Genomic DNA, 24,517 nt, shown 5'->3' with positions numbered 1-24,517 from the left:
ACACACATTATCAAAGCCACTTATAGGTACATCATAGATGTTTCATAAGCCACAGAACCTCTCTGTGGTAACCACATTATCAAAGCCACTTTTAGGTAAATCATAGGTGTTTCATAAACCACATTATCATATCAGTAATTACTTTCATAAACATAAATTTAACCAACACATGAAAAACCCATAGGGAAATCAGGTAGTTCTTTCATCTGGCACATTACCAAATCCATCTTTATCAAGTCATACATTTTCTTAGACACAATATACAAACTTAAAGCTATACATTTACATGGTGTCACAACGCTCCACACTAGTGGCCAACGCTTGACAAATATCCTTTTGGACCCAAACTGTGTACGAAGGTTCGTCAACCCTCTCAGAGTAGCGCTAGTCTGTACACATGCCCGAGGGCCCTTACAGTGATCACCATCTTGGGGGGTCCTCCCAGAGGATGCGTGAACCCATGGCCTTCAGGTGTCAGCGGCCAGGTCTCACAAACTCACTGGCGTTTACCAAGGCCTGGGGCGCGACTCCAACCCCAGCCAAACTCATAACTTTCCTCATATTAAATAGATAGCACAATTACTAAGGCTGGACCGCACCCCCAGCCCCCGGTGGCGGTCATACCAGCATCAGGGCTACCCGATGCCTGGTCCCAACTCGTTGGGGCCGCGCTGACTTACAGCCACGTTGGCTCTTTCCCGCATTCAACATGCGCCATTTTGTGATGCAATCATGTTAACTACATGATCTTTATATGCATAAACGTGTAACAACTCCCTGCCACACTCATTTCAATATATCATCCATAACGGAAACATCATCATCGTAAACTTTGTAATAATGCATAGCAATAATATTCAATTATGAAAAGTTAGTTTTAGGTTAAATGTACGAGAACGTTTTGGGAAAATAACTCCTCTTTTATCATAGAGATATAAAACACCACTTAGCTTTCTTTGGTGACTCGGCTCCCCTTGATGAGCACTGATTCGAATATTAATTTACATAATTAAATTCAACACGCCATAAAGTGACAAACAGGTTTTTACCGGTTTGAATGGAGGTTGTTTCGTTCAGTTGGTAGTGTTGCCAGGTAACTCGCGAAACGTCGCGACACGCGTTAACGGATTATCGATTAACTTTAACTTACGTTAAATTTGTTGAAATGTATCGCATTAACGATTAACGAAGTTAACTTTTTTAGTAACGGATTAACGATTGTCGAAGTTAAATATTTGATTAACGGTGCCCGGCTATGCACATACCTATTGAAGAGATAAGATGACTTACCTTTTTCCTCTTGTGGCAATCATCCGGTTATTGCGTTGTTTTAGTTACTAACTGTAATACTTTAAATTGCTTTTGAAATCAATTTGGAGTTTTTTTACCATTCATTTAAAATACACCATTTAAGCTAGTTTATTCCAACTATATAATTCCAACTACAAAAATATACTACATGAAGAATAGAGATAAAGGAGCAACCTCTTTATGTATCAGAAGTGCACATATTAAAGAAAAGATAGGTGGCGCTGCAATCGCAGGTGCATAACGGTTTGACAATCTCTTAGCCTTCTCGGTAGTGACCCCGCCTACAGAGCAAGAGGTCCCGGGTTCAAATCCTGATGAGATCTTTATTTTTTTTCTACAGATATTTTTTCCTCAATTTTTTTTTTAATATCCAAAAATATTTTGTTTAGTATTGACAAAATTAAAATACTAAAAAAAATCAAAAAACAAAAAAATCGCTGTCAGGATCGAACCTGAGAACATCCGCATACGAAGCCAGCGCACTACCACGGGACTACGTCTTGATTTGCTCAGTCTGACGAAATCAGTCTAGAGTAAAGAACGTCTAATGTCATGTCACGTCTTTGCCCGGCAACAGACAGTCTTAAAAATTCATAATCTTAAAAAAAATTGTATGCAAATTGACAGTTCAAACTGACACTGACAGATCTGTCAGTGTCAGTTTGCATACAATTTTTTTTTAAGATTATGAAAATTAAGACTCGTCTGTTGCCGGCCTTTGAGTATTGAGCGAGACATGCGCTCCTACCGGAGAGATTTGTAACTGCAATTAATAGGCCTCATTTTCGCGACTGTTCTACTTCGACAGATTGTCCTCCTTACCTCTATTCTCCATGATATACTATTTTTATTTTATCTCAAAACACAAATCACAGCAATTGACAACGTCTAACAGATTTTTTTTCTGTTATGACAGCTCATTCTCATTCATTTCATTTCAAGCAATATTTTTTAGCCGCATTACCTGGCCGCTACATATTAAGGTGGATGATACAATGGCTCCGGTTGTGCGATGCGAATCGGAGCCAGTGTGACATCCACCTAATCAACTACTTGTTGCACGATTAGAGTGAGATGGAGCAATAGGTAGAGAAGGACAAACATGTATTGCCTCACTCTATCGCTCTATCTCACTCTAATCGAGCAACCGATCGCCATGTGTGTAGAGATCTTGAGGATTGTGAGCGTTTCGGTTTCCTTCGCCTAAGTTTTGCACGGAGCGAATGTAACTATTTATTTGCGATGGTACTGGTTCATCACTACTTTTGTGAAGTATAAAATTAATAGCTGTAACAAACTGTCAGATTTGGTTCGAGTCGGACAGCGGATTTAATTCGCTCCGAACCATATCCGGCCGTCTGTAGAGCACGCGGACCAAATCCGACCGGTCCGGCCCGAACCAAATCTAACCGTCTGTTACAGCTATTAGAGAAAATTTATAAAACTGGCAAGCAATTTGACAATGACAACTTCATAGACTACTTAAAATAGCTATAACCAAGAATCTTATATGGTATATAAGATTCTTGGCTATAACAGACGTGTGCGTTCCGATTTATTATTATTTCTTTAACGGAATAATTACTAATTTTCACATTATTTTGCCATTCCTTATTTCTTTAACGGAATAATTACTAATTTTCACATTATTTTGCCAAGATAAATTAATAAAATCACAATGCGTTTGGAACGCATCCGTCATTAATGTAAGTTTGGAACGCATCTGTCATTAACGTCACGTCATTGTCAAGTTGTCAGGTAGGAACAATTTGTATGGGAAAAAAGAATCACTTTTTTTTTAATTATCATCACAATATTTACGTGTTTTTACACTGCCTAAACCTTCTGCGGTCTAATACAAACATTTCAATACCAAAATTACGTAAATCGGTCCAGCCGTTCTCGAGTTTATAGGTAACTAACAAACGCATTTCATTTTTATATATATAGATGAGAATCCTATTACAATATAAAAAATTTGAGATTATATAGAATAGATTATATAGATTTTATAGAATCTAATTAAAATTTCGTCACTACTTTAAAAAAAAGTTGTATCTTCGTCTGTCAATGAAAATAAAATTGTAGTAAGTATGTATGGAATGCATATAGACTTACTGCGTTTTAACTTTGAGGAACAGCGTGAGATACGAGATTTTTTGAAAGTAGTGACGATTTGACACTCGTCTGGTATTTTATTCTAGTACTGCAATTCTTTTGTGCATATTGGCGGTGATTTGCTATGCAAACATTCTAGTAGGCTGGGACGAGGGAGTGTAGTCTCTAAACGTAGCGATTATTCTCGTCTCTGTGGTTGCATCGATTTGACATGAACTTACCAAATTACCACAAGTTACCAAACAAACACCAAAATCACAAAATCCTTGGTATGTACCAAGGACGATTATAAAGGACCAGCAGAGTCCATACTAAATACCGTACCCCGTTGGCAGCCGTAAATCTATGTCGCTAGATGTCACTAAGAGTGTCATTTGAATAAAAATGTTGTTTTTTTTTTAAATACGCACGCGGTAGTTCAACGGCATTACAAGTGATACAGTGAAAAGTATATAGATGACGCTAGGGGCCCGTGTCATGTTTCAGTCCCTGTTTACAACGCAAGCCATCGTTCTTATTTTGAATTATGACAATCATGCAAAAGAGTACCATACTGTCAAATTTTCTATCTCTTTCATTTTGAGCGTGACGTCAATGATTAGTAATATTACTTTCAATATATTTAAAATTTAGATTTTAATGAGGCCATTTCGAACGGTGTTTATGATAGATATCATGTTGACAATCAATCTCCTGACCGTCTCGCTCACACCAATATATTCCCCTATATTTGAACGAGTGCGACCGAAACAGTTGAGTATTATTGAAGATTTTTGAATGTCTAAAATCTTATTGTCCATCTTTCACGGCAAAACGGAGCGACGTATTGACGTGATTTTTTAAGTGGAGATAGTTGAAAGGATGGAAAGTGACATAGGCTACTTTTTGTCTCTTTTTATATCCCTCCACTTCCTTAGAATGGAGGATGGAAGTTTGTGGAGAGATTTTCGAATTTAACGCGAGCGAAGCCGCAGCAAAGGCTAGTTAACTATAATAATAAAGAAATCGCAGTAAGGAACTTTATGTAGATTTCATTACTTTTTAGAGATAAACAAGCAGTTCCATCGAGACGGCTATTTTTTACAGAATGTTTGTGGTGGGATATACATAGGCATATATAACACTAACCAAGTATCTATTGTCTTAGTCCGTTTTCACATTATCCGATCCGATATCGGATGTCGGAAGGATTTAAATGGAAAAAATACAAGATAGCGCCTGTAATTTATGTAAATTCTTATTGAGAATAAAGTTCTTAAACCATAATGTATGGGGTATCAGTCCTACATCCGATATCGGATCGGATAATGTGAAAACGCATAGTCTCATTAATTATTACTTATGTCAGAGTTTCACTAATTATTTCTTTTTATTCATTTATTCACTTATTATCTCAGTTTAGGTTTATACCAGTACCAAACGAGTAGTATAAGAGTAGAAAATATATTACCAAAACAATACAATCTATCATTAATTTATTATAAAAACGTAATCCAAAGTGCCACACCTAGTCGGCCAGTGCATGGCCTACGCTGCCGATGGTTAGGGTGCTCGGAGTGACATACAAGAAACGCTGAACTATCCGCGTTCTGTCCAAGACGAAGCCTGACCGACGAAGCTAGCAAGTCTCTCTACATGTTAGCTGAAATACTGTCAAACCGTTCACTGTGATTACTCAGATTATTATAAGCAAAATGATCTTCGAATGAACTTTCTGGACAATTGAGATGCATGGGCGCAGTCGAAACCAGCTCGCCCCTTCAGCCGTGTCCCGTTGAAAATCGGAAAGATTCTTGTCCTTAGCACATTTAATGTTTACAAATTGGATTCGCTTTCTGTCACCTAAACTGGTAAATTTATGTATGAGGTCATTGGTCATACAATTATTAATTTATACAGTTATTAATTCTGTATCTCTACTCGCATTGCTGCTGCGATTCTAAAATATTTAATATCCATATCACAGAACTTAATTTAGATAGAAGAAACAAATTCATATATTTGTATAGGGGCCGAGCGTGTCAAATTTTGTACTGAAGTTGATTCTTGTCTGTAATTTTAAATATGTCTCAGGCTCTTGATTGTTCATAATTTTTGTGTTGTTGCAATTGAATATCACGTAACGAGGCATTTTTTATGTTTTGGTTGACTTCAACTTACAAAAATTGACGCCCAAAAGCTGCAAGCTGCGAGTAAAGACGGACAACTCAGTGGATTTCACTGAGTTCATTTGACACGCTAAGTAGATACGTTTGCTTGATCTATGGTCTATATGACATCTGTGATCCATATTATGAATATTCAATAAATCATACAATGACATTTGTGATGTGACATGGATGTCACATCTGTTGGCACAATGATTGCGTTTTGTTGAACGTATTTGAGCTCAACATATAGGTTTATTATCACTAAGTATATTATATTAATTTGTATTAATGAACAACGAAACGGATGTGACATTTTCCTAGTCCACCAACGTCATCTAGTCATTTTATTTAGCAATAATTGGCAATAATTAGACAACATGCGAACAAACTTAGCCAGCGAAGCGATCACAACTACGTCGAGGCCGACCAAAAAATATAATTTGTAAAAATTGTGTTTTGAGCCAATATTTTGATATCAAAATAAAGTTTTTTGATAGTTATTCATAGTATAATATAAAAACAAGTAAAAATATGGGTGAAAATATGTTTTTTTCCACTCCCGGGTTACGAAACAACGCCATCTAGTTTTAAAGCAAAAACTAAGCTTTTTTCAGGGGCACGCTTTTTTGTATGGGCTATATCAGTCTAGTATTAAATGGTCCTTGGTATGTACTATTGTGCTATGGTGGTGCTATGCTTATGCTACTACTATGACTTACTCCTTCCTTGAGTTGCAGACGTCCATAGGTGACAGTGATCGCTATGATATATTATGAAAATTAAGACTGTCTGTTGCCGGCCTTGTTCTGTGGGATGTGGGTTAAATTGTGGCGTAGGCGAGAGGCTGGCAACCTGTCACTGCAATGACACAGTTTCGTTTTCTTTCAACCCCTTAGGCCCCCACAGACGGGAGACAAAACTGTTTTGTCTCCGTCGCTCGGTGTATGGGCTAGTATGAAGGTGCGCACACGAGGCGACGCAACTTTTCATACAAATACGAAAGTCGCCGAGCAACTGTTGCCTCCGTGTGCGCGGAGCCTTATTTGCCAAGAGTGGCACTGAAGCTTTAGTAGTTTCATGTGCTCTGCTTACCCCTTAATGGGATACAGGCGTGATTGTATGTATGTATGTATGTATGTATTAAATAAGAAAATTGTTTAATTTTGCCAATTTCATTTAATTTTTTTGACAATGTACTTAGACAAACCTTAATGGGGTCATGTGTATTATATGTAAATAAATATCAATCAATCCGTCAATATCATTTATTGCAAACCATGGTATTACATTAAAGATGTAATACCAAATAAATAGATATTATAGGACACTCATGTAAACAGATCGACTGAGTCCCACGGCAAGCTCAAGAAGGCTTGTGTTGCCGGTACTAGGACAACGATATACCTATATAATATACAAATACTTAAATACTATGGCGACAAATTCAGTCAGAGATTAAGCCTAAATAGACACCAGATGATACACACTGGGGCAAAGCCATTCAAATGTAGCATCCAAAAAAGTTTGAAAGCGCCAAATATGAAACTTCCGAACATTGAAGGATGCACATCCGAAGAGGAAACAATAAATGCGCTTGTGGATGCTACAATAGTGAAAGATGCCTATATTACTTCAATTGACGAGGGCACAGAGAAATCCACCCCATTTGAGCCCCTAGACAAGACATCGACAAGAGAAATACGTTTAGAATTAAGAAAATTTAAAAACAAAAAAGCACCTGGGCCAGACCAGATCCGCGCAGATGCCCTAAAACTTGGAGGAGAGGTTTTTCTTGAAGTATTCAGGCCAATAGCAGACTACGTCCTGACCACGGGTTACTTCCCAAAACGATGGAAGGTCGGTGAATGCATCTTTTTGCATAAACCAGGCAAAAATCACAAAGAAGCCAGTTCATACAGACCTATCACGTTACTTAACATAATGGGAAAGTTATGCGAAAGACTAATACTGTCAAGGCTACAAGGCACGGTTGATAAGCTACAACCACCATTTCAACATGGGTTTACCAGATTCAGAGGAACCGCCACTCAGATTCTCCGCACGGGTAAAATAATAACGGATGCCTTGGCACAAGGGGAAAGCGTATCCATGATAAGCACAGATCTAAGCAAAGCGTTCGATTCTATTAACCACAAAGGCCTAATAAAAAAATTACAGAATGCTGATGTCCCTATAAACATTATTAAAATAATAGAAAATTACCTGGAAGACCGATTGCTTATAGGGAAATTTCGAACCATCCGTGGGCAGGCCAAGAACGCACCGCATGGGGTGCCTCAAGGATCGATCCTTGGCCCTGTCATTTTCAACCTGTTCGTTTACGACATATGGGACTCACACGACAGAATACGAGGTCTCAAGCTATCCCAATACGCTGACGATCTATGTATTTTAAACAGAGCAATTAACCCCGATCACGCCACCATGAGAGCGGAATGGGCAGCTGAAACCATTGTGGATTATTATAACAGATGGGGACTTAAATGCAACGTAGATAAGACAGAATGCATCTTGTTCACAAAAAAGAAAAAATTCAAGCCGACGGTTAAAATAAAAAATCAGACATTCCCATACAAAAAAGAAATAAAATATCTGGGAGTTATTTTCGATAAGACTCTTAAAATGACTCCACATACAGACAAAGTAGTCAAGAAGCTGAAACAGGTACGAGGTGCTCTGGGACCCATCATCGGCTTCCACGCCAAGACTAATCTAGAGGTCAAACTAGCCATAATTCAAGCCTGTATTCTCCCCATCATGGACTATGGCGTGGTGCAGCTATTATCCAGATACAGTAACTCCAACCTTCAAAAAATCGAAAGGCAATATAGAATGGCGCTGAAGGGTGCAGGTCAATTTCCTAGACGTCTCCCTACAGAAACCCTCTGGGAAATGGCAGATCTAGAAGCATGGCACCTCCGGGCAGCAGATCTAAATTACAAAATGCTGGACAAGATCGCATCGCTGGGAATAGAAGACCTAGACACACCTGGGGACGCTTACCTGGCACACGGAGAATTTAACCCATTACTAACATACAATAGAATTAAACATTAAATAAATGTCATATACAAAGAAAAAGTGACCAAAGCCTCCAGTGCTCCGAGCTGGAATCGAACCAGCGTACTCCGCTTACCGGGCGAATGCCAGAACCACTCGGCTATCGGTCCACGAAAGCAAGGGTCGAAATTTCTAAGTATATGACATTTCCGAAGGCCCGTGGCGCCCTCTGGCCACCCCTGAGGTAGAACAGTATGGTTCGACCTCCTAGCCGAATCAACTCAGGTGATTACAAGCTAGCGAAGAGAGATGGCGCTGCCATCAACACTCTAAGAACAAATTAAATTACTTTCATAGAAAATATTTTAACTTGTTATTTTCAAGTAGTAACACTACTATTACGTTCTAAACATTAAATAAATGTCATATACAAAGAAAAAGTGACCAAAGCCTCCAGTGCTCCGAGCTGGAATCGAACCAGCGTACTCCGCTTACCGGGCGAATGCCAGAACCACTCGGCTATCGGTCCACGAAAGCAAGGGTCGAAATTTCTAAGTATATGACATTTCCGAAGGCCCGTGGCGCCCTCTGGCCACCCCTGAGGTAGAACAGTATGGTTCGACCTCCTAGCCGAATCAACTCAGGTGATTACAAGCTAGCGAAGAGAGATGGCGCTGCCATCAACACTCTAAGAACAAATTAAATTACTTTCATAGAAAATATTTTAACTTGTTATTTTCAAGTAGTAACACTACTATTACGTTCTAAACATTAAATAAATGTCATATACAAAGAAAAAGTGACCAAAGCCTCCAGTGCTCCGAGCTGGAATCGAACCAGCGTACTCCGCTTACCGGGCGAATGCCAGAACCACTCGGCTATCGGTCCACGAAAGCAAGGGTCGAAATTTCTAAGTATATGACATTTCCGAAGGCCCGTGGCGCCCTCTGGCCACCCCTGAGGTAGAACAGTATGGTTCGACCTCCTAGCCGAATCAACTCAGGTGATTACAAGCTAGCGAAGAGAGATGGCGCTGCCATCAACACTCTAAGAACAAATTAAATTACTTTCATAGAAAATATTTTAACTTTCGTGGACCGATAGCCGAGTGGTTCTGGCATTCGCCCGGTAAGCGGAGTACGCTGGTTCGATTCCAGCTCGGAGCACTGGAGGCTTTGGTCACTTTTTCTTTGTATATGACATTTATTTAATGTTTAGAACGTAATAGTAGTGTTACTACTTGAAAATAACAAGTTAAAATATTTTCTATGAAAGTAATTTAATTTGTTCTTAGAGTGTTGATGGCAGCGCCATCTCTCTTCGCTAGCTTGTAATCACCTGAGTTGATTCGGCTAGGAGGTCGAACCATACTGTTCTACCTCAGGGGTGGCCAGAGGGCGCCACGGGCCTTCGGAAATGTCATATACTTAGAAATTTCGACCCTTGCTTTCGTGGACCGATAGCCGAGTGGTTCTGGCATTCGCCCGGTAAGCGGAGTACGCTGGTTCGATTCCAGCTCGGAGCACTGGAGGCTTTGGTCACTTTTTCTTTGTATATGACATTTATTTAATGTTTAGAACGTAATAGTAGTGTTACTACTTGAAAATAACAAGTTAAAATATTTTCTATGAAAGTAATTTAATTTGTTCTTAGAGTGTTGATGGCAGCGCCATCTCTCTTCGCTAGCTTGTAATCACCTGAGTTGATTCGGCTAGGAGGTCGAACCATACTGTTCTACCTCAGGGGTGGCCAGAGGGCGCCACGGGCCTTCGGAAATGTCATATACTTAGAAATTTCGACCCTTGCTTTCGTGGACCGATAGCCGAGTGGTTCTGGCATTCGCCCGGTAAGCGGAGTACGCTGGTTCGATTCCAGCTCGGAGCACTGGAGGCTTTGGTCACTTTTTCTTTGTATATGACATTTATTTAATGTTTAGAACGTAATAGTAGTGTTACTACTTGAAAATAACAAGTTAAAATATTTTCTATGAAAGTAATTTAATTTGTTCTTAGAGTGTACAATAGAATTGGCGAAATTGAATATTTTATTAATAAAGACATGAGACGTTGGCCTCGCGGGGCAGCGGCTCCTCGTCCTCTTAGAATTAAGTAGGTAAACATAAAAACTGTAAGATACTTTCTAACATCTTTAACTCATACGTGACATGACACCTTCAGCTTACACAGATCTTCCCTAGACATAAGTCAGCTGACACAATCCTGCGGGAACAAAAAGATGTAAACATTAACAGGCAATAAACGATTTCTCATTCTCATTCTCATTCTCAAATGTAGCGAATGCGACTATACAGTACCACGCTGAAATATTCCTTGACAGCACACCAGAGGATACACACAGGAGAAAAACCGTACGCGTGTAACCACTGTGATTACAAAGGCAGACAGCTAGCAACCTTACAAAGTCACGAACTAATACATACCGGGAAGCCATTTAAATGTACCGACTGCGGCTACACGGGCAATCGGAAAATAAGTTTAGTAGTTCACCAAAGAATACACACGGGAGAGAAGCCATACGCCTGTAGCCATTGCAATTACAACTGCATGGAACTCTTTAAGTTACGAAGACACGAGAGGACACATACTGGGGATAAGCCTTTTCAGTGTAGCCACTGCCAAAGCCGTTCAAATGTAGTGAGTGCGAGTATAAGTGCAGGCGAAACGAGGAATTGATGAGAATGATGAGGCACCAGAAGACACAGATAATTCAATAATCTGCTGAAACAAGAGTTCGAGTAGCATCCATCAATCCATACTATAATATTATAAATGGGAAAGTTTGTGTGTCTCTTTGTTTGTCCGTCTATCACGGCAGAACGGATGGACGGATTGACGTGATTTTTTAAGTGGAGATAGTTGAAGGGTTGGAGAGTGACATAGGCTACATTTTGTCTCTTTCTAAAGCGAGCGAAGCCGCGGGCAAAAGCTAGTTTTAATATAAATTGAATGTTTAAAAGTATATGATTAGACTGTATTTATCCCATATAGGATAATCCTGCCGTCCAAGCTACCCTCTACTCGCTAGACAAACTGCGGTCAATTCACAAAGTTAAATCGAAATCAGTACGATGCTTAACAGTTAAACTCGATCAAGGGGATGATCGGGAATAACGTGTAAAGTAGCTAGAAATAAAACGACATAAAGAAGTTGCGTGAGTGAGATGGCGGAAAGACCTGGACTCATTTTGTGGCGATTGGCGGGAGCATGCAAAGAGCCGTGACGAGTAGCGGAAAACAGGGGAGGCCTTTGCCTAGCAGTGGGAAACAATATAGGCTATTAAAAAAAAAAAGAAGTTGCGTCATGAAAAACTATATTTTTATTTCGTGTTAAATAAACCTTACTTAAAATATAGGCAAGCAAAATATTTCATGACATATCGTAGTTTGATTTGTTACCCAGTTGGAAATCATAAAGTATAGTAAATAAACAATCAATAAATAAATGGGCTAATGAAAGTAACGCAGCCATACTGGCAAGAATGGCAAAGAACAGGAGAGAAATGGCAAAGGTGGTCGCCGACGTCCGTTAGGGCAATGAAAGAAGAAGAAGAATAAATAAGTAAATGAATATTATAGGACATTTTTACACAGATTGACTGAGGCCCACGGTAAGCTCAAGAAGGCTTGTGTTGTGGGTACTCAGCCAACGATATATATAATATATAAATACGTATATACATAGAATACATCCATGACTCAGGAAAAAATATCTGTGCTGATCACACAAATAAATGCCCTTACCGGGATTCGAACCCGGGACCGCGGCGCAGCAGGCAGAGTCACTACCGACTGCGCCAGACCGGTCGTCCACGTCTTTGGATAGAGACAATGTTCTACGAAACACCGATGTGCAATCTTTATGGCCGTTTATTGTACCCGATAGTCTGGTTAGCACTGAATGTGTTAACAAGTAATTTTGGACCCACACTAATGGAAACCGAAGCGCTGGTAGCCGTGCGGTAAGTGAATTGCATGCGGGTTTTTCGGAACTTATGTGCGATATTTGACAGTCGCTTTTCGGTGAAGGAAACCGGACTAATTTCAATAAGGTCTAGTTACCCTCCGGGTTGGTAGGTCAGATGGCAGTCGCTTTCGTAAAACTAGTGCTTACACGCCAACTCTTGGGATTACTTGTCAAAGCGGACCCCAGGCTCCCATGAGCCGTGGCAAATGCCGGGATAACGCAAGGAGGATGATGATGACTAATGGAAGCCATGTTTCAGTCTTAGATGTCTTAATAAGGAAGTTCTATGTAGAGTAGCAAAATGGCAGTGGGCACACTTGAAAGGCAAACGGTGATTCAATATGTGCTTATCTAACAGGCTTTCCTTTCTGAACTGGGAGTTGCACAAACTGCATTTGAAGGGGTATAGTAGCGTGTGAGTTTTTAAATGAAGCCTCAAGGCCCATTTCCAGTTACTCTTGAAGTCACAGTTGTTACATGCGTAAGGCTTTTCATTCGTGTGCATCGCCATATGCGCTATTAAACGTGATTTTATCATCGTCGTGTACCCACAATTGTGACATACATAACGTTTTCCCCCGCTGTGATTTGCCTCGTGAACGCGTAATCGTTCTTCCGAGAGCCCCCCGCTGTCACCGCTGCTGCATTTGTCACTGTTGTGTCTCATCTCGTGCACGAGCAAGGACTGTTTCCATTTGAACTTATAGCCGCAGTGGTTACATGCGAACGGTTTCTCATTCATGTGTTTATCCTGGTGAGCGCGCAAGTATGACATCCGCCTGCACTTGAAATCGCAGTGGTTACAAGCGTAAGGTTTTTCACCAGTGTGTTTCGCCTCGTGAAAGCGTAATCGTTCTTCCGAGCGGAACTTTAAGTTACACCTGCTACACTTATAAGACTTTTCACGGGTATGTGTCATTTGGTGACTGCGCAATTCTTTTTCCATTTGCACTTGTAGTCACATTGGGTACATGCCAACGGTTTTTCATCTGCGTGTATCCTCGTCAGATTATTCTCAACCGTGTGTTTCGCCTGGTGAAGGCCCAATTTCGATTTATCCATGCACATGTAACTGCAGTCACTGCACTTAAAAAACGTTTTAACAGAACCACTATCTAAAAGCTGTTCGTGTGTTTGTTGTATGTGTGCAGTTAGAAGGTCCTTATTGGTGAAGGTGGTGCTGCAGTGTTCACAGGCGTATGGGTCGACTTGGAGGCGCGCGCTTGCGCGTTGAGCGGGGGCGGACGCGATGGCGGCCGCGAGCGCAGAGGCGGCGGCGGCGGCGGACTCTGTACAAAGAGGATTATTGTTAAAGCGATGCTATTGGCAGGGTGCAAAGCGGGTGGAGGGGGTAGCTAAAACGATCACAGCGCTCACTACGGCCAAAATTGACATCTTAGTCGCTGACTTGCGCTGTCAAATCCATATTGCAGTAAACATTTTCATGTCGTTTTTGAGATAAATTTAATACGGGCCCAGTAAAATTTGTTATGGCGAATTGTAATAACTCCAAGAAAAGTAGCGACTAAATTCTAGCTATTTCCAAGACCGTGGTGGAAATGAAACCACCGTTTAAGTGAATAGTTGCCGTAAGAAGAAAAGTGTCGTCCAATCTCTGAAGTTTTACTTATAGTGCGTAATCATTTGATACAAGTATTGAATTGAATTTACGGTGAATTTATAGTGCAAATTTTATTGGAGGTAGAAAAGCCGACGTGGAAGCCAATCCCAGTTATGTTCGAAAATTCTATTATCCTATGGGGAAATAGTACGGATATAAACGATTTATTCATTCTCCAAAAAACTTGTATAAGAATATTAGCGAACATTAAATTTCCCGATAGCTGCCACCCTCATTTCATAAATATGAAAATCTTAACCCTAACTTCAATCTATATCTTTGAGCTCTGTAAGTTTGTACGAAAATACCCCGAATTATTCAAAAAAATCGGTGACCAGCCTAGACGATACGAATCGAGATATAAAAATAACCTCGTACAAACAACAAACTCAAAACTAAAACTGCATAGCACAAGCCCACAAAATATGGCAATTAAAGTGTATAACCAGTTACCGAATGACATGAAAGATATCCAATCGAATAAAATATTTAACAAAACCCTGAAACAATATTTAATCGAAAAATGTTATTACAGCTTACAAGACTTTTTTAACGATAATGAATAAACAAAGTAAAAAAAAAAAACATTATTGAAAGCCTATACCCCTACTTACTATAATTACTATGAAGTACCTAGTCATAGCCGACCCAGTTTCATTTGTTTACCCTTATTTGTTGGCGCACCGTCATGACGTGAAAAAGATTGTACCTAACAAATTGTATAAGCGAAATACTTCCTACCTACCTACATTAATTATTGCTGCGCCCCGCAGGGCTTCATGTGTCATTTGTGTACCTACCTATACTTTTAAGTACTTGTAAAACCTGTAATGTACATGTGAATTGCAATAAATAAATACAATACAATACAATACAAAATCATTTTATTTGTTTCCTCATCTGTGCTCCTGTTTACAAATCGAAACGGATTGACGAAAATGCGTAGATATCGAGGTTTCAATGGGAAGAAAGAGCACGATAACAATAGAAGCAGAAGCAGTCCATCCACTGAAGGCTTATCACATTTTAAATAAAATTCCTGAGAACTTATTTCATCGCATTCATGATTGTATTTGATGTGATATCTGGTAAACCTCCAATATTTTCAAGTAAATGAAACAAGTTTTTGTAATGTATATTATAATAAAACGTTATTATAGCAAGTTTGTTTTTATTTTACAATAAACCCTGTACCCTGCAATGATATTTATAATTCCTATAAGTAGTTAGCCTATGAAAATGACAGGATATCAGTGAACTGATCAACTATTTCAAAAGCCAATGATTTATTTATACTTTATTGCACATAGGTATAAATAGTGGAATAATGTCTTCAATCTGTAGAAAATGCCCAGCTAGCACCAATTTATTGCCTTTATTCATCGTCTCAGGTTGGAAAATGTTTTCTTGAGCGATGGCACGAAACCCCGTTTTAGTCACCAGTTTATTAATTTCTCACTGAAAACAACGATTTAATGTTATTGGCGATAATGTTGTAACCACCATCGTCCAAAATTGTCTAATGTAGTAAAATAACACAAGATTTCATTAATTTTTTCACAATGTTTACTTACTTCTCGCTTCACAGCGGTTACAATATTGTCACTGTCACGTGACGTTGTCGTCGCGCACGGTCCCAATCGACGCTGCGTCGAGAGCCAGAGATCACTGAATGTATAAGGACATAAATAAATATTATAGGATACAGGATGTGAAGAATACGAATGTGTCGAGGTACTAACCTGCCGCTGAGCCGTTACTAATCTCGTCATCCGACTCAGAAGTGGCCAAAGGATCACCATCTGAAACAAATAAAATAAAAAGTTTGTTGACTGTACTTTTTTTTCCCATAGGCTAAATTTAAGTGGCAAATAGTGGATTTTCGTTTAATCTTATACAAATATACATATAATACATATACCTGTCATTGTGTGTCAAAACATGTACTTACCCATGATTTCAGTGGTTTCCTCTTCTTCACTCGCCTCTGAAGAATCTGAATCCTCGACAGTTTCCACACCTGAAACAAAAAGCAATTGTATAAAAAATACAACATGAATAATAAATTCCGCATGTATTCCCAAAGGAGTAGGCAGATACACGAAATAAATGTTCCCACCCTCCCACTTAAAAATTGCTTATACAAAGAAACAGTATTGTTTAGCATAAAAATTCTTAAACATATTTTTTTAAACAGACAAAATACACACACACACACACAGAGTCGTCATGTGAACCTTCATCAGCTTGTTTGGTCTTGACTGCAGTCTCTGCTGAACATCATACATAATGTTATTTCATTTATAAGTATAGAAAATGTGAGTTTTGAATGATTCACGGCTATTTTCATTAGACTTATATTGACCGTGATCATGATGCATGCAACTGCGTCGAAATATCGGGAGCTCGACAAAAATCAAAAAGGTAATCACGGTCTATATAAGTCTATAGAAAATGTGTTTAGTTATATGGTTTCTGTTATAACTGGGGGTTGAAGGAATCATCTACTTGTATGTTTATCATGTTTGATTTGGATTTCACTCATATTTTACAAAAAAGTAATAACAGGAAACTGTCAAAATGGCAGTTTAAAAATGGCCTTACGACTCTGGTCAAGTAGAGACTTTAAAAATAAGTTCAGCAGGGTCTAACCTAACCTTTATTAAGCAATGCGGCCCGTAGCTCCGCCTGGCTGCGCTGTACTTGCAGCTTGAAATCGCTCGCGTCGCGCAGGCGGCCCACGCACGCCCAACAGATACCGCACGAGCTTGAACCATCCAATACCAGCTGCGGGTCAAATAGTTAACAATATATCATAAGTATAGCCTGCTACAGACTCATCATCATCCTCCTTGCGTTATCCCGGCATTCGCCGCGGCTCATGGGAGTCTGGGGCCCGCTTTAACAACTTCCCAGGATTTGGAGTAGGCACGAGTTTTTACGAGAGCGACTGCCATCTGATCTTCCAACCCGAAGGGTAACGAGGCCTTATTGTAATTAGTCCGGTTTCCTCACGACATTTTCCTTCACCGAAAAGTGACTGGCAAAATATCAAATGACGTTTCACTCAGAACTGCTACAGATTGTGGTTGGTAATAAATGTTTCTAAACTTATAGTTACTTCTCCACTAGCAAAGTTGTACTTACTTCTATATTGAAGCATTCTTTGAACATGTCATAAAATATCTCTGTTTTGTCCAGATGTGTGTACGGCGTAGTCAGGTCCTTGTCCGGGGGATACTGTAGGCAGGAGCGGCACGAATCCATCGCAGTCACTGCTACTATAGGCATTATTTGTGTAAAAGGTGAACAAAGATAAACTTCAACTCAAATTTGTTTGCCATAGAAATGGTTTGAGACACGAAATGTTAAATGACAAGATGGTTAAAATCCACGTCCTAAATTACTTCTAGATTATTTACAATCACAGCAAAAAGAAGAGAACATTAAGTAGCAGAGAATATCAATAGCTATCACCAGCCATACCAGCTGAGCTGATACATGTTGACATTGACACTTGACAGAAATAACAACACACAAATCTAAAGGCCCGTTTAGACGAGTTTTGTCCCGATTGGGCGACTACAGTACATATTATATTCTTTGCTACAGTACCAACCCTAAAAATTGCTACGCATCAATGCGAGCTGAAAGGAGCCGAAATCGACCTATTAGGAGTGTTCGATCACTGACGAATTTGTTTTCTGGTAATTTTGACTAAGGTAGCTTAAACATACGACTTCGCTACAACAACATGATGGCTTGCTCATCCACATAGTATAGTATGCTGTAAGTGGGATCGAGAAAAAATAATTTTTCTTGCTCTAACTTACGTAAAAAACTCAAGGTACGGAGCGGTCGTTTGTTAGCTACTAAACTCGTCCAGACGAACCTTTATCAGTATTTTGTTTACATCTGTCAATGTCGATATAAATATATTTAAGGTTATTATTTTCTTCATTCGATTGTAAATTAAAGTAATCTAGTTTGTGGATATTTGGGACGCTAAAAGTCGCAAATCTTTCACTTAACATTTCGTCTGATACGTGTATCAAAGTTGTCCATATCAAGTAGAATTGCAAAGAAGTTAGCTTGTTAAACAAAACAAAAAAAAAAAAAAAACAAACGAAATCGGTACAGAAGTGGTTGCGATGGATCCGTGTTGCTGCTGCCTGCGGCGTCCCCCGGACAAGGACCTGACGACGCCGTACACACATCGCGGAAAAACAGAGATATTTTATGACATGTTCAAAGAATGCTTCAAAATAGATGTAAGTAGAACTTTGCTAGTGGAGAAATAACAACAATAAGTTTGGAAACAATTTTCAACAACCACAATTTGCATACATACATAGATATAATCACGCCTGTGTCCCCTAGAGGGGTAGGCAGAGCACGTGAACTACTAAGTTTCAGTGCCACCCTTGGCAAAAGGGGTTGAAAGTAATCCACATTGTGACATTGCAGTGACAGGTTGCCAGCCTCTCGCCTACGTCACAGTTTAACCCATATCCCACAGTCGACTTCTACGACACCCAAGGGAAGAGAGGGGGTGGTGAAATTCTTAACCCGTCACTGCCACCATGACATAATTGTTAACTATTTGACTTGCAGCTTGTGTTGGGAGGTTCGGGCTCCTGCGGCATTTGCTGGGCGTGCGTGGGCCGCCTGCGAGATGCGAGCGACTTCAAGCTGCAAGTGCAGCGCAGCCAGGCAGAGCTGCGGGCCGCATTGCTTAATATAGGTTACCTTAGACACTTGTTTTAATAGTCTTTACCGGATTGGAACACAGACCTTGATTATTGAAATAAATGTCACTGTGTTTTGTAAAACGTCTCACTTTGTCGGTTACCATTAAGGCGAGATTTACTTGTATCTTTATATGAATAAACTAACAGGCATCGACAGAGTGGGACATTTTCCCGTGCACACTCACAAATATTCGTAAAAGAAGAAATTCAGTCACTTAAACAAACATTTGAATTGTGGAAATGCGTTTAATTACTAGGTATGTGCACAAACTAGATGTAATGTGGAAAGGATTTCCTTCATGTTGTTACGGAAATGTACGAATGTGTGAATACGAATGTTTCCGGAAAAATACGCACTACATCTGTATACATATGTAATTAAACCCCTGATTCCTTGAAGCTGAGGCAACGCCAAAAGTCAAAGCCATTCACGACAATTTCAACCCCCAGTTACAAAAGAAACAATTGTAAGTGAACATATTTTTGATACTTTGATACTAATAATATTACATAAAATTTTCAGCAGACACTGCAGTCAAGTCTGAACAGGCTGACAGTGCTTATGACAACTCTGTGTTCGAAGTGCCAAGTAAGTATTATCCATTGACATATTTTAAGAATGAAACTAGGCACAAAACTGATTCTTTGTGACTGCAATTTGCATTTAAATCACAAATAAGCCATCTCACTGCCTCCGTGCCTTATGTAACATCCAAAGTTAATAATGTAATTGTCATAACTGTACAGTCAAGCGATTGGAACCCTAGGCCACTCTACAACCATGTCAAAACGACAAGCAGTGAGATTTCTCAATCTGATTTATAACTAAATTAATTTTTATTAAGCAGAAACGTCTGCTAACGATCCAGTGCCGTTACAAGATGTAATAGTCTGTCGGTAGATGGCGCTAGACGTCACCCCAAGACGTGTGTACAAAAGGATAGGCATGGAAAGATTTGCGAAGTCCGGCGTGGCTTCCGTAGCTCAATTGGTAAGAGCATTGCACGGATTGCAAAAATGGTGCGGGTTCAAGTCCCGCCGGAAGCGTAAATTTTTCCATTTTTTCCTTTAATATAAAAAATTGGTTGTCTGTAAAGTCGGTTTACGGACGGCAGTTTAACGTGATAACGTCAAACATTACAGTAGTATAGACAGGGGCGGTCAGAGTATAGCAAAAGGGGCCCGTTCTGGGACTTTTTTCACGATTTTTTATTTATTTATTAAAAATACACAAAAGTTAACATTTCACCAAAGCACTTATGTGGTAATATAATTATGTACATGTTAAATTGACATAAATAAAAGCAAACACACTTAAAAGTTAAACTATGGTTATTACATTAATCACCTAAGGAGTGTAGAGTCTATGAACCTTAAGAGTTTTCTGTAAAACACACCAACACTATCAGCAAATATGTCAATATCGTCTGTCTCCAACATGATGCGGTTAAGAGCAGCTCGGGCTCGAGCGGTGCGCCGGCCGCCGCGAACAGGCGCCGCCGCCGCCGCGCCGGCACCGCGCCCGGCATGCCAACCACCACATTCGCTCTTGGTACTTGCAGCCCCATTCTCTCAAGCACGGATGCGTCATCTATATACTCTATGGTGAAACAGTTGGCGGTAATGCATAATATGCAGCAGTTTCCGTCTGGTTTCTAGAGTTTGAAGACCAACCATTCCTGGGTGGCTAGCCGAATGGCACAATCGCTCACGAAACGCTCACGAAACGAAGCGCTAGTAGATATCTATCTCTATCGCGCTTGCGTATTGGCGCGACAGAGCCAGCGGCGTATCGCTTTCGTTTGGCGTCGGAGAAATGTCATTCGGCTACGGGGCCTGTTACGAATAGAGATGGATACATATATGGGTAATACCCGTACAGTCGTTTGTAAATGTGCCTACATAACTTCCTCTGCACTCTTTCTAGTGATTTGCCAATAACTTTTGGGAATACTGGTGTGAGTAGATAGATAAAAAGCCTTTAACACAATTATCAGAAGTGAATACTTACAATCTTTCCTCAAAGCTCTTCGCTCCATCCATTTACCGCAATGATGGCAATGTTTGCCAAAGCAGAGATTTGGCTATGAAAAAACATACGTATATATATTATAATCCTTAAAAAATATATGTTTTACTATAATAGAAAGTAATATTGCAAATACTTACAATTTTTGGCATTGTATGACCATTTCAATTTTCAAATAAAACCTTAGACCTATATATAGGGACCCGACATGTTGTTCTATGCCATAGATTTATATATATTAAGCTAGATTGAGTTGTTAAGCCAAAAACTTTTACTAGTCTGACAAGAACGCCTTTCTGCGCCGGTGATAAAGTTCAATTTAGTATGGCAAAAAAGTGTGAGCTCAGTCCCTATTGTACCATGTTTAGCGGCCCAAATGTCATTGTCAGTGAGTTCCAAAGACAGGGGACAGCGGAATCACATTTTTTGCCATACTAAATTGAACCTTATTACTGAGACAAAAAGGTGACCGTTTTCGCTATTCTGAACTATCGAAAACGGTCCACATGAGAGGGCATTGTTTGGGCTGGTGTCCCTCTCGCACGTGTGGCCAGTGTTAATGAGCCATAATAGTAGTATTTATATCCATCCATACTCCATATACTAATATTATAAATGCGAAAGTAACTCTGTCTGTCTGTCTGTCTGTTACGCTTTCCCGCTTAAACCACGCAACCGATTTTGATGAAATTTGGAACAGACAATCTTTAGACCCTGAGACAGAACATAGGCTACTTTTTATTTCGAAAAAAAGGGATGAAGGGGTTGAAAAAGAGGTTGAAAGTTTGTATGGGATTTCTTAATTTTAAATGATAAAACCATGAAACTTTATATTTTAGCACTTGATAAGAAATCATTAAACATATATTTAAAGTCACATACAGGTCGAACGCGATTAATTAACATTATTTTTACCTTTAAAATAAACATGGTGGGAAATAAACATTAACTAAAAGCGGGTAGATTATATTTATTTGTCTACCCCGAACATTTATATAAATTAATATCGGGTAGTTTTGTGTTGTTTACATCTCCGGTGACATTTTGCTGGGACGTCAGTCTTCCGCGACCACGGCCAGTGCAACCTGGCCGAAACGTTGGGAAAAAAGGTAAAAATAATGTTAATTAATCGCGTTCGACCTGTATGTGACTTTAAATATGTGTACAAAGCGCGAGAACTTAAAGTGTTATATCATTAAACATCTTGATAAGGGATAGGGATAGGGATAGGGATAGCGATAGGGATAGCGATAGGGATAGCGATAGGGATAGCGATAGGGATAGCGATAGCGATTGCGATAGCGATAGCGATAGCGATTGCGATAGCGATAGCGATAGCGATAGCGATAGCAATAGCGTTAGCGATAGCGATACGGATACGGATAATATGGGTATCGTTAGAGGGATACGGATAATCGGTCGGCGGTCTCTTACAATCAATGTGCTCTAAGACGATCGTTGTTTGCTTGCTTGAAGATTACGTTTGCGATAAGTATAAGCAAAATGTAAAAAATTGTAAGGGATAATAGAAAAAAGTACTTTTTACCCACCGATTATAGTGTCGAAATACGGGCTATGTGGGATGTTTATAAAGGTTTCCCCAGCGTATATAGAATGGTCGATGTGTAATATTTCTACAATCATTGCAAGCAAAAGTATTATGTGCAATCGAAATAATCGCAGATAAATAAACCTACAGAGAAACCTACGGTCCCTACGGATCCAAATGAAAATCTTAATGAATACTTTTATTACGCGGGCGAAGCCGCGGGTAAAAGCTAGTATATATATATATATATATATATATATATATATATATATATATATATATATATATATATATATATATATACTAGTTTTTTAAAGGTGCGCGGGGCCCGAGGGCCCCGCGGTCTTTCTTGTTGCTTTTTTGTTTTTTTTTTGCTTTGCTTTTTTGTTTCTTTGCTTAGCTTGTTTGTTTTTTTGCTTTACTTGTTTGCTTTTTTGCTTTAGCCTTTGTGTGCTTGGAAGCACTCTCTGCCCGCAGCTCGGCCTGCGGCCTTCGCGTGCTTGGGAGCCTGTCAGACACGCTCCGGGCCTTCGGCCCTCCGCGTAGTTACTGTAGGGGTTGTAGGGAAGTTGGAGCTTAAACACGATCCAATAGTTAAAGTGTCTTGAGAAGCTCACGACGGGCCTGCGGCCTGCGGCCTCCAGCCCGTCGTTTCGCTTCTCTAAGACACTTTTACTAATGGGTCGTGTTTAAGCTCCAACTTCCCGGTCCGCCAGAGAGCCGATCAGGGACGCTCCGGGCCTTCGGCCCTACGCGGAGCTCGGCCTTCGGCCTTCGCTGGGTTTCGTTTCGAAGCTCCGCGTCGGGCCTTCGGCCCGCCGCGTCGCTTTTTAGACACTTTGATTATCGTTCTGCTTGGGAGCACAGTCTGTACGCAGCTCGGCCTGCGGCCTTCGCGTGCTTGGGAGCACTCTGCCCGCAGCTCGGCCTGCGGCCTTCGCGTGCTTGGAAGCCTCTCAGGCACGCTCCGGCCTTCGGCCCTCCGCGTAGTTACTGTGAGAATTGTAGGTAAGTTGGAGCTTAAACACGACCCAATAGTAAAAGTGTCTTGAGAAGCTCACGACGGGCCATTTTTACTATTGGGTCGTGTTTAAACTCCAACTTCCCGGTCCGCCGGCGAGCCGGTCAGGGACGCTCCGGGCCTTCGGCCCTACGCGGAGCTCGGCCTTCGGCCTTCGCTGGGTTTCGAAGCTCCGCGTCGGGCCTTTGGCCCGCCGCTTCGCTTATTTAGATACTTTTTGTTATTGTTTTCTTGGGAGCACAGTCTGCACGCAGCTCGGCCTGCGGCCTTCGCGTGCTTGGGAGCACTCTGCCCGCAGCTCGGCCTGCGGCCTTCGCGTACTTGGGAGCCTGTCAGACACGCTCCGGGCCTTCGGCCCTCCGCGTAGTTACTGTGGGGATTGTAAGATTTGTAGGGAAGTTGGGCCTCCGGCCTGCGGCCTCCGGCCCGCCGCGTCGCTTTTTAGACACCTTTACTTATATTTTCTTGCTTGGGAGCACTGTCTGTACGCAGCTCGGAACTTGGACCGGAGCAATGACCGTCGGGCTGTAGAACGCTCCCTCAGGCTGGTAGGGAAATTTGACTTTGTCCCCTCTCGCCGCCGTTTTTGACTTTTCCAAAAATTTTTTTTTCTTATTTCTATTTTTGGCCCCCGTTCTTACCAAATCCCAAATTTGAACGCGTTCGGACCGAAAATATAAAAAAAAAAATTTTAAAGTCGGCCATTTTGAAATTTTGTAAATGCCATTCGATGGACCTCAGATAACTGTACAACATTAGTTCAAGCACATTTAACCTTTTTTCTACCGTTACGGAGCTATGGGGATTTAAAAAAAAAACCTCCATACAAACTGGTAGGGAAATTTGACTTTGTCCCCTCTCGCCACCGTTTTTGACTTTTCCAAATTTTTTTTTTCTCATTTCTATTTTTGGCCCCCGTTCTTACCACGTGCCAAATTTGAACGCGCTCGGACCGAAAATAA

At 40.4% G+C, this 24,517-nt stretch overlaps 2 protein-coding genes across 5 annotated transcripts in view; one reads left to right on the top strand and one right to left on the bottom strand.

Annotated features, from left to right (window-relative positions):
* Nucleotides 1-12,706: 12,706 nt before the first annotated feature.
* On the bottom strand, nucleotides 12,707-17,679 carry LOC125238111 (zinc finger protein 232-like). The gene is made up of 6 exons (XM_048145399.1): nucleotides 17,353-17,679; nucleotides 16,863-16,992; nucleotides 16,422-16,478; nucleotides 16,157-16,225; nucleotides 15,948-16,007; nucleotides 12,707-13,873 (listed from the first exon to the last, which is right to left on the bottom strand). Exons 1-6 carry the CDS (start codon nucleotides 17,494-17,496, stop codon nucleotides 13,500-13,502), a joined length of 834 nt encoding a protein of 277 aa, XP_048001356.1. The 5' UTR covers nucleotides 17,497-17,679; the 3' UTR covers nucleotides 12,707-13,499.
* A 472-nt stretch (nucleotides 17,680-18,151) lies between these two features.
* LOC125237968 (zinc finger protein 37-like) overlaps nucleotides 18,152-24,517 on the top strand; it is a 28,036-nt gene continuing 21,670 nt past the window's right edge. For 2 of the 4 annotated variants that reach the window (XM_048145228.1, XM_048145226.1), the window contains exons 1-3: nucleotides 18,152-18,476; nucleotides 18,820-18,949; nucleotides 19,483-19,545. In XM_048145228.1, coding sequence (XP_048001185.1) covers nucleotides 18,357-18,476; nucleotides 18,820-18,949; nucleotides 19,483-19,545 — 313 coding nt within the window. In that variant the 5' untranslated portion in view covers nucleotides 18,152-18,356. Of the gene's footprint in view, nucleotides 18,477-18,819; nucleotides 18,950-19,479; nucleotides 19,546-24,517 lie in introns of all 4 variants that reach the window. The other 2 variants (XM_048145227.1, XM_048145225.1) reach the window with 1 other exon arrangement.

This window comes from Leguminivora glycinivorella, chromosome 22 (assembly GCF_023078275.1).
Source record: "Leguminivora glycinivorella isolate SPB_JAAS2020 chromosome 22, LegGlyc_1.1, whole genome shotgun sequence".
Taxonomy (NCBI): domain Eukaryota; kingdom Metazoa; phylum Arthropoda; class Insecta; order Lepidoptera; family Tortricidae; genus Leguminivora; species Leguminivora glycinivorella.
Note: the sequence above shows the minus strand (reverse complement) of the source record. Positions and strands in the feature narration are given on the sequence as shown.

Excerpts from the sequence above, each read along its gene's own strand:
- LOC125238111 (XM_048145399.1), bottom strand. The coding sequence starts at position 17,496 with ATGCCTATAGTAGCAGTGACTGCGATGGATTCGTGCCGCTCCTGCCTA. Across the intron at positions 16,479-16,862 it reads GGCCGCATTGCTTAATAAAG|CAGAGACTGCAGTCAAGACC; the intron begins GTTAGGTTAGAC and ends TATGATGTTCAG. Across the intron at positions 13,874-15,947 it reads TAGTAACGGCTCAGCGGCAG|AGTCCGCCGCCGCCGCCGCC; the intron begins GTTAGTACCTCG and ends CTCTTTGTACAG.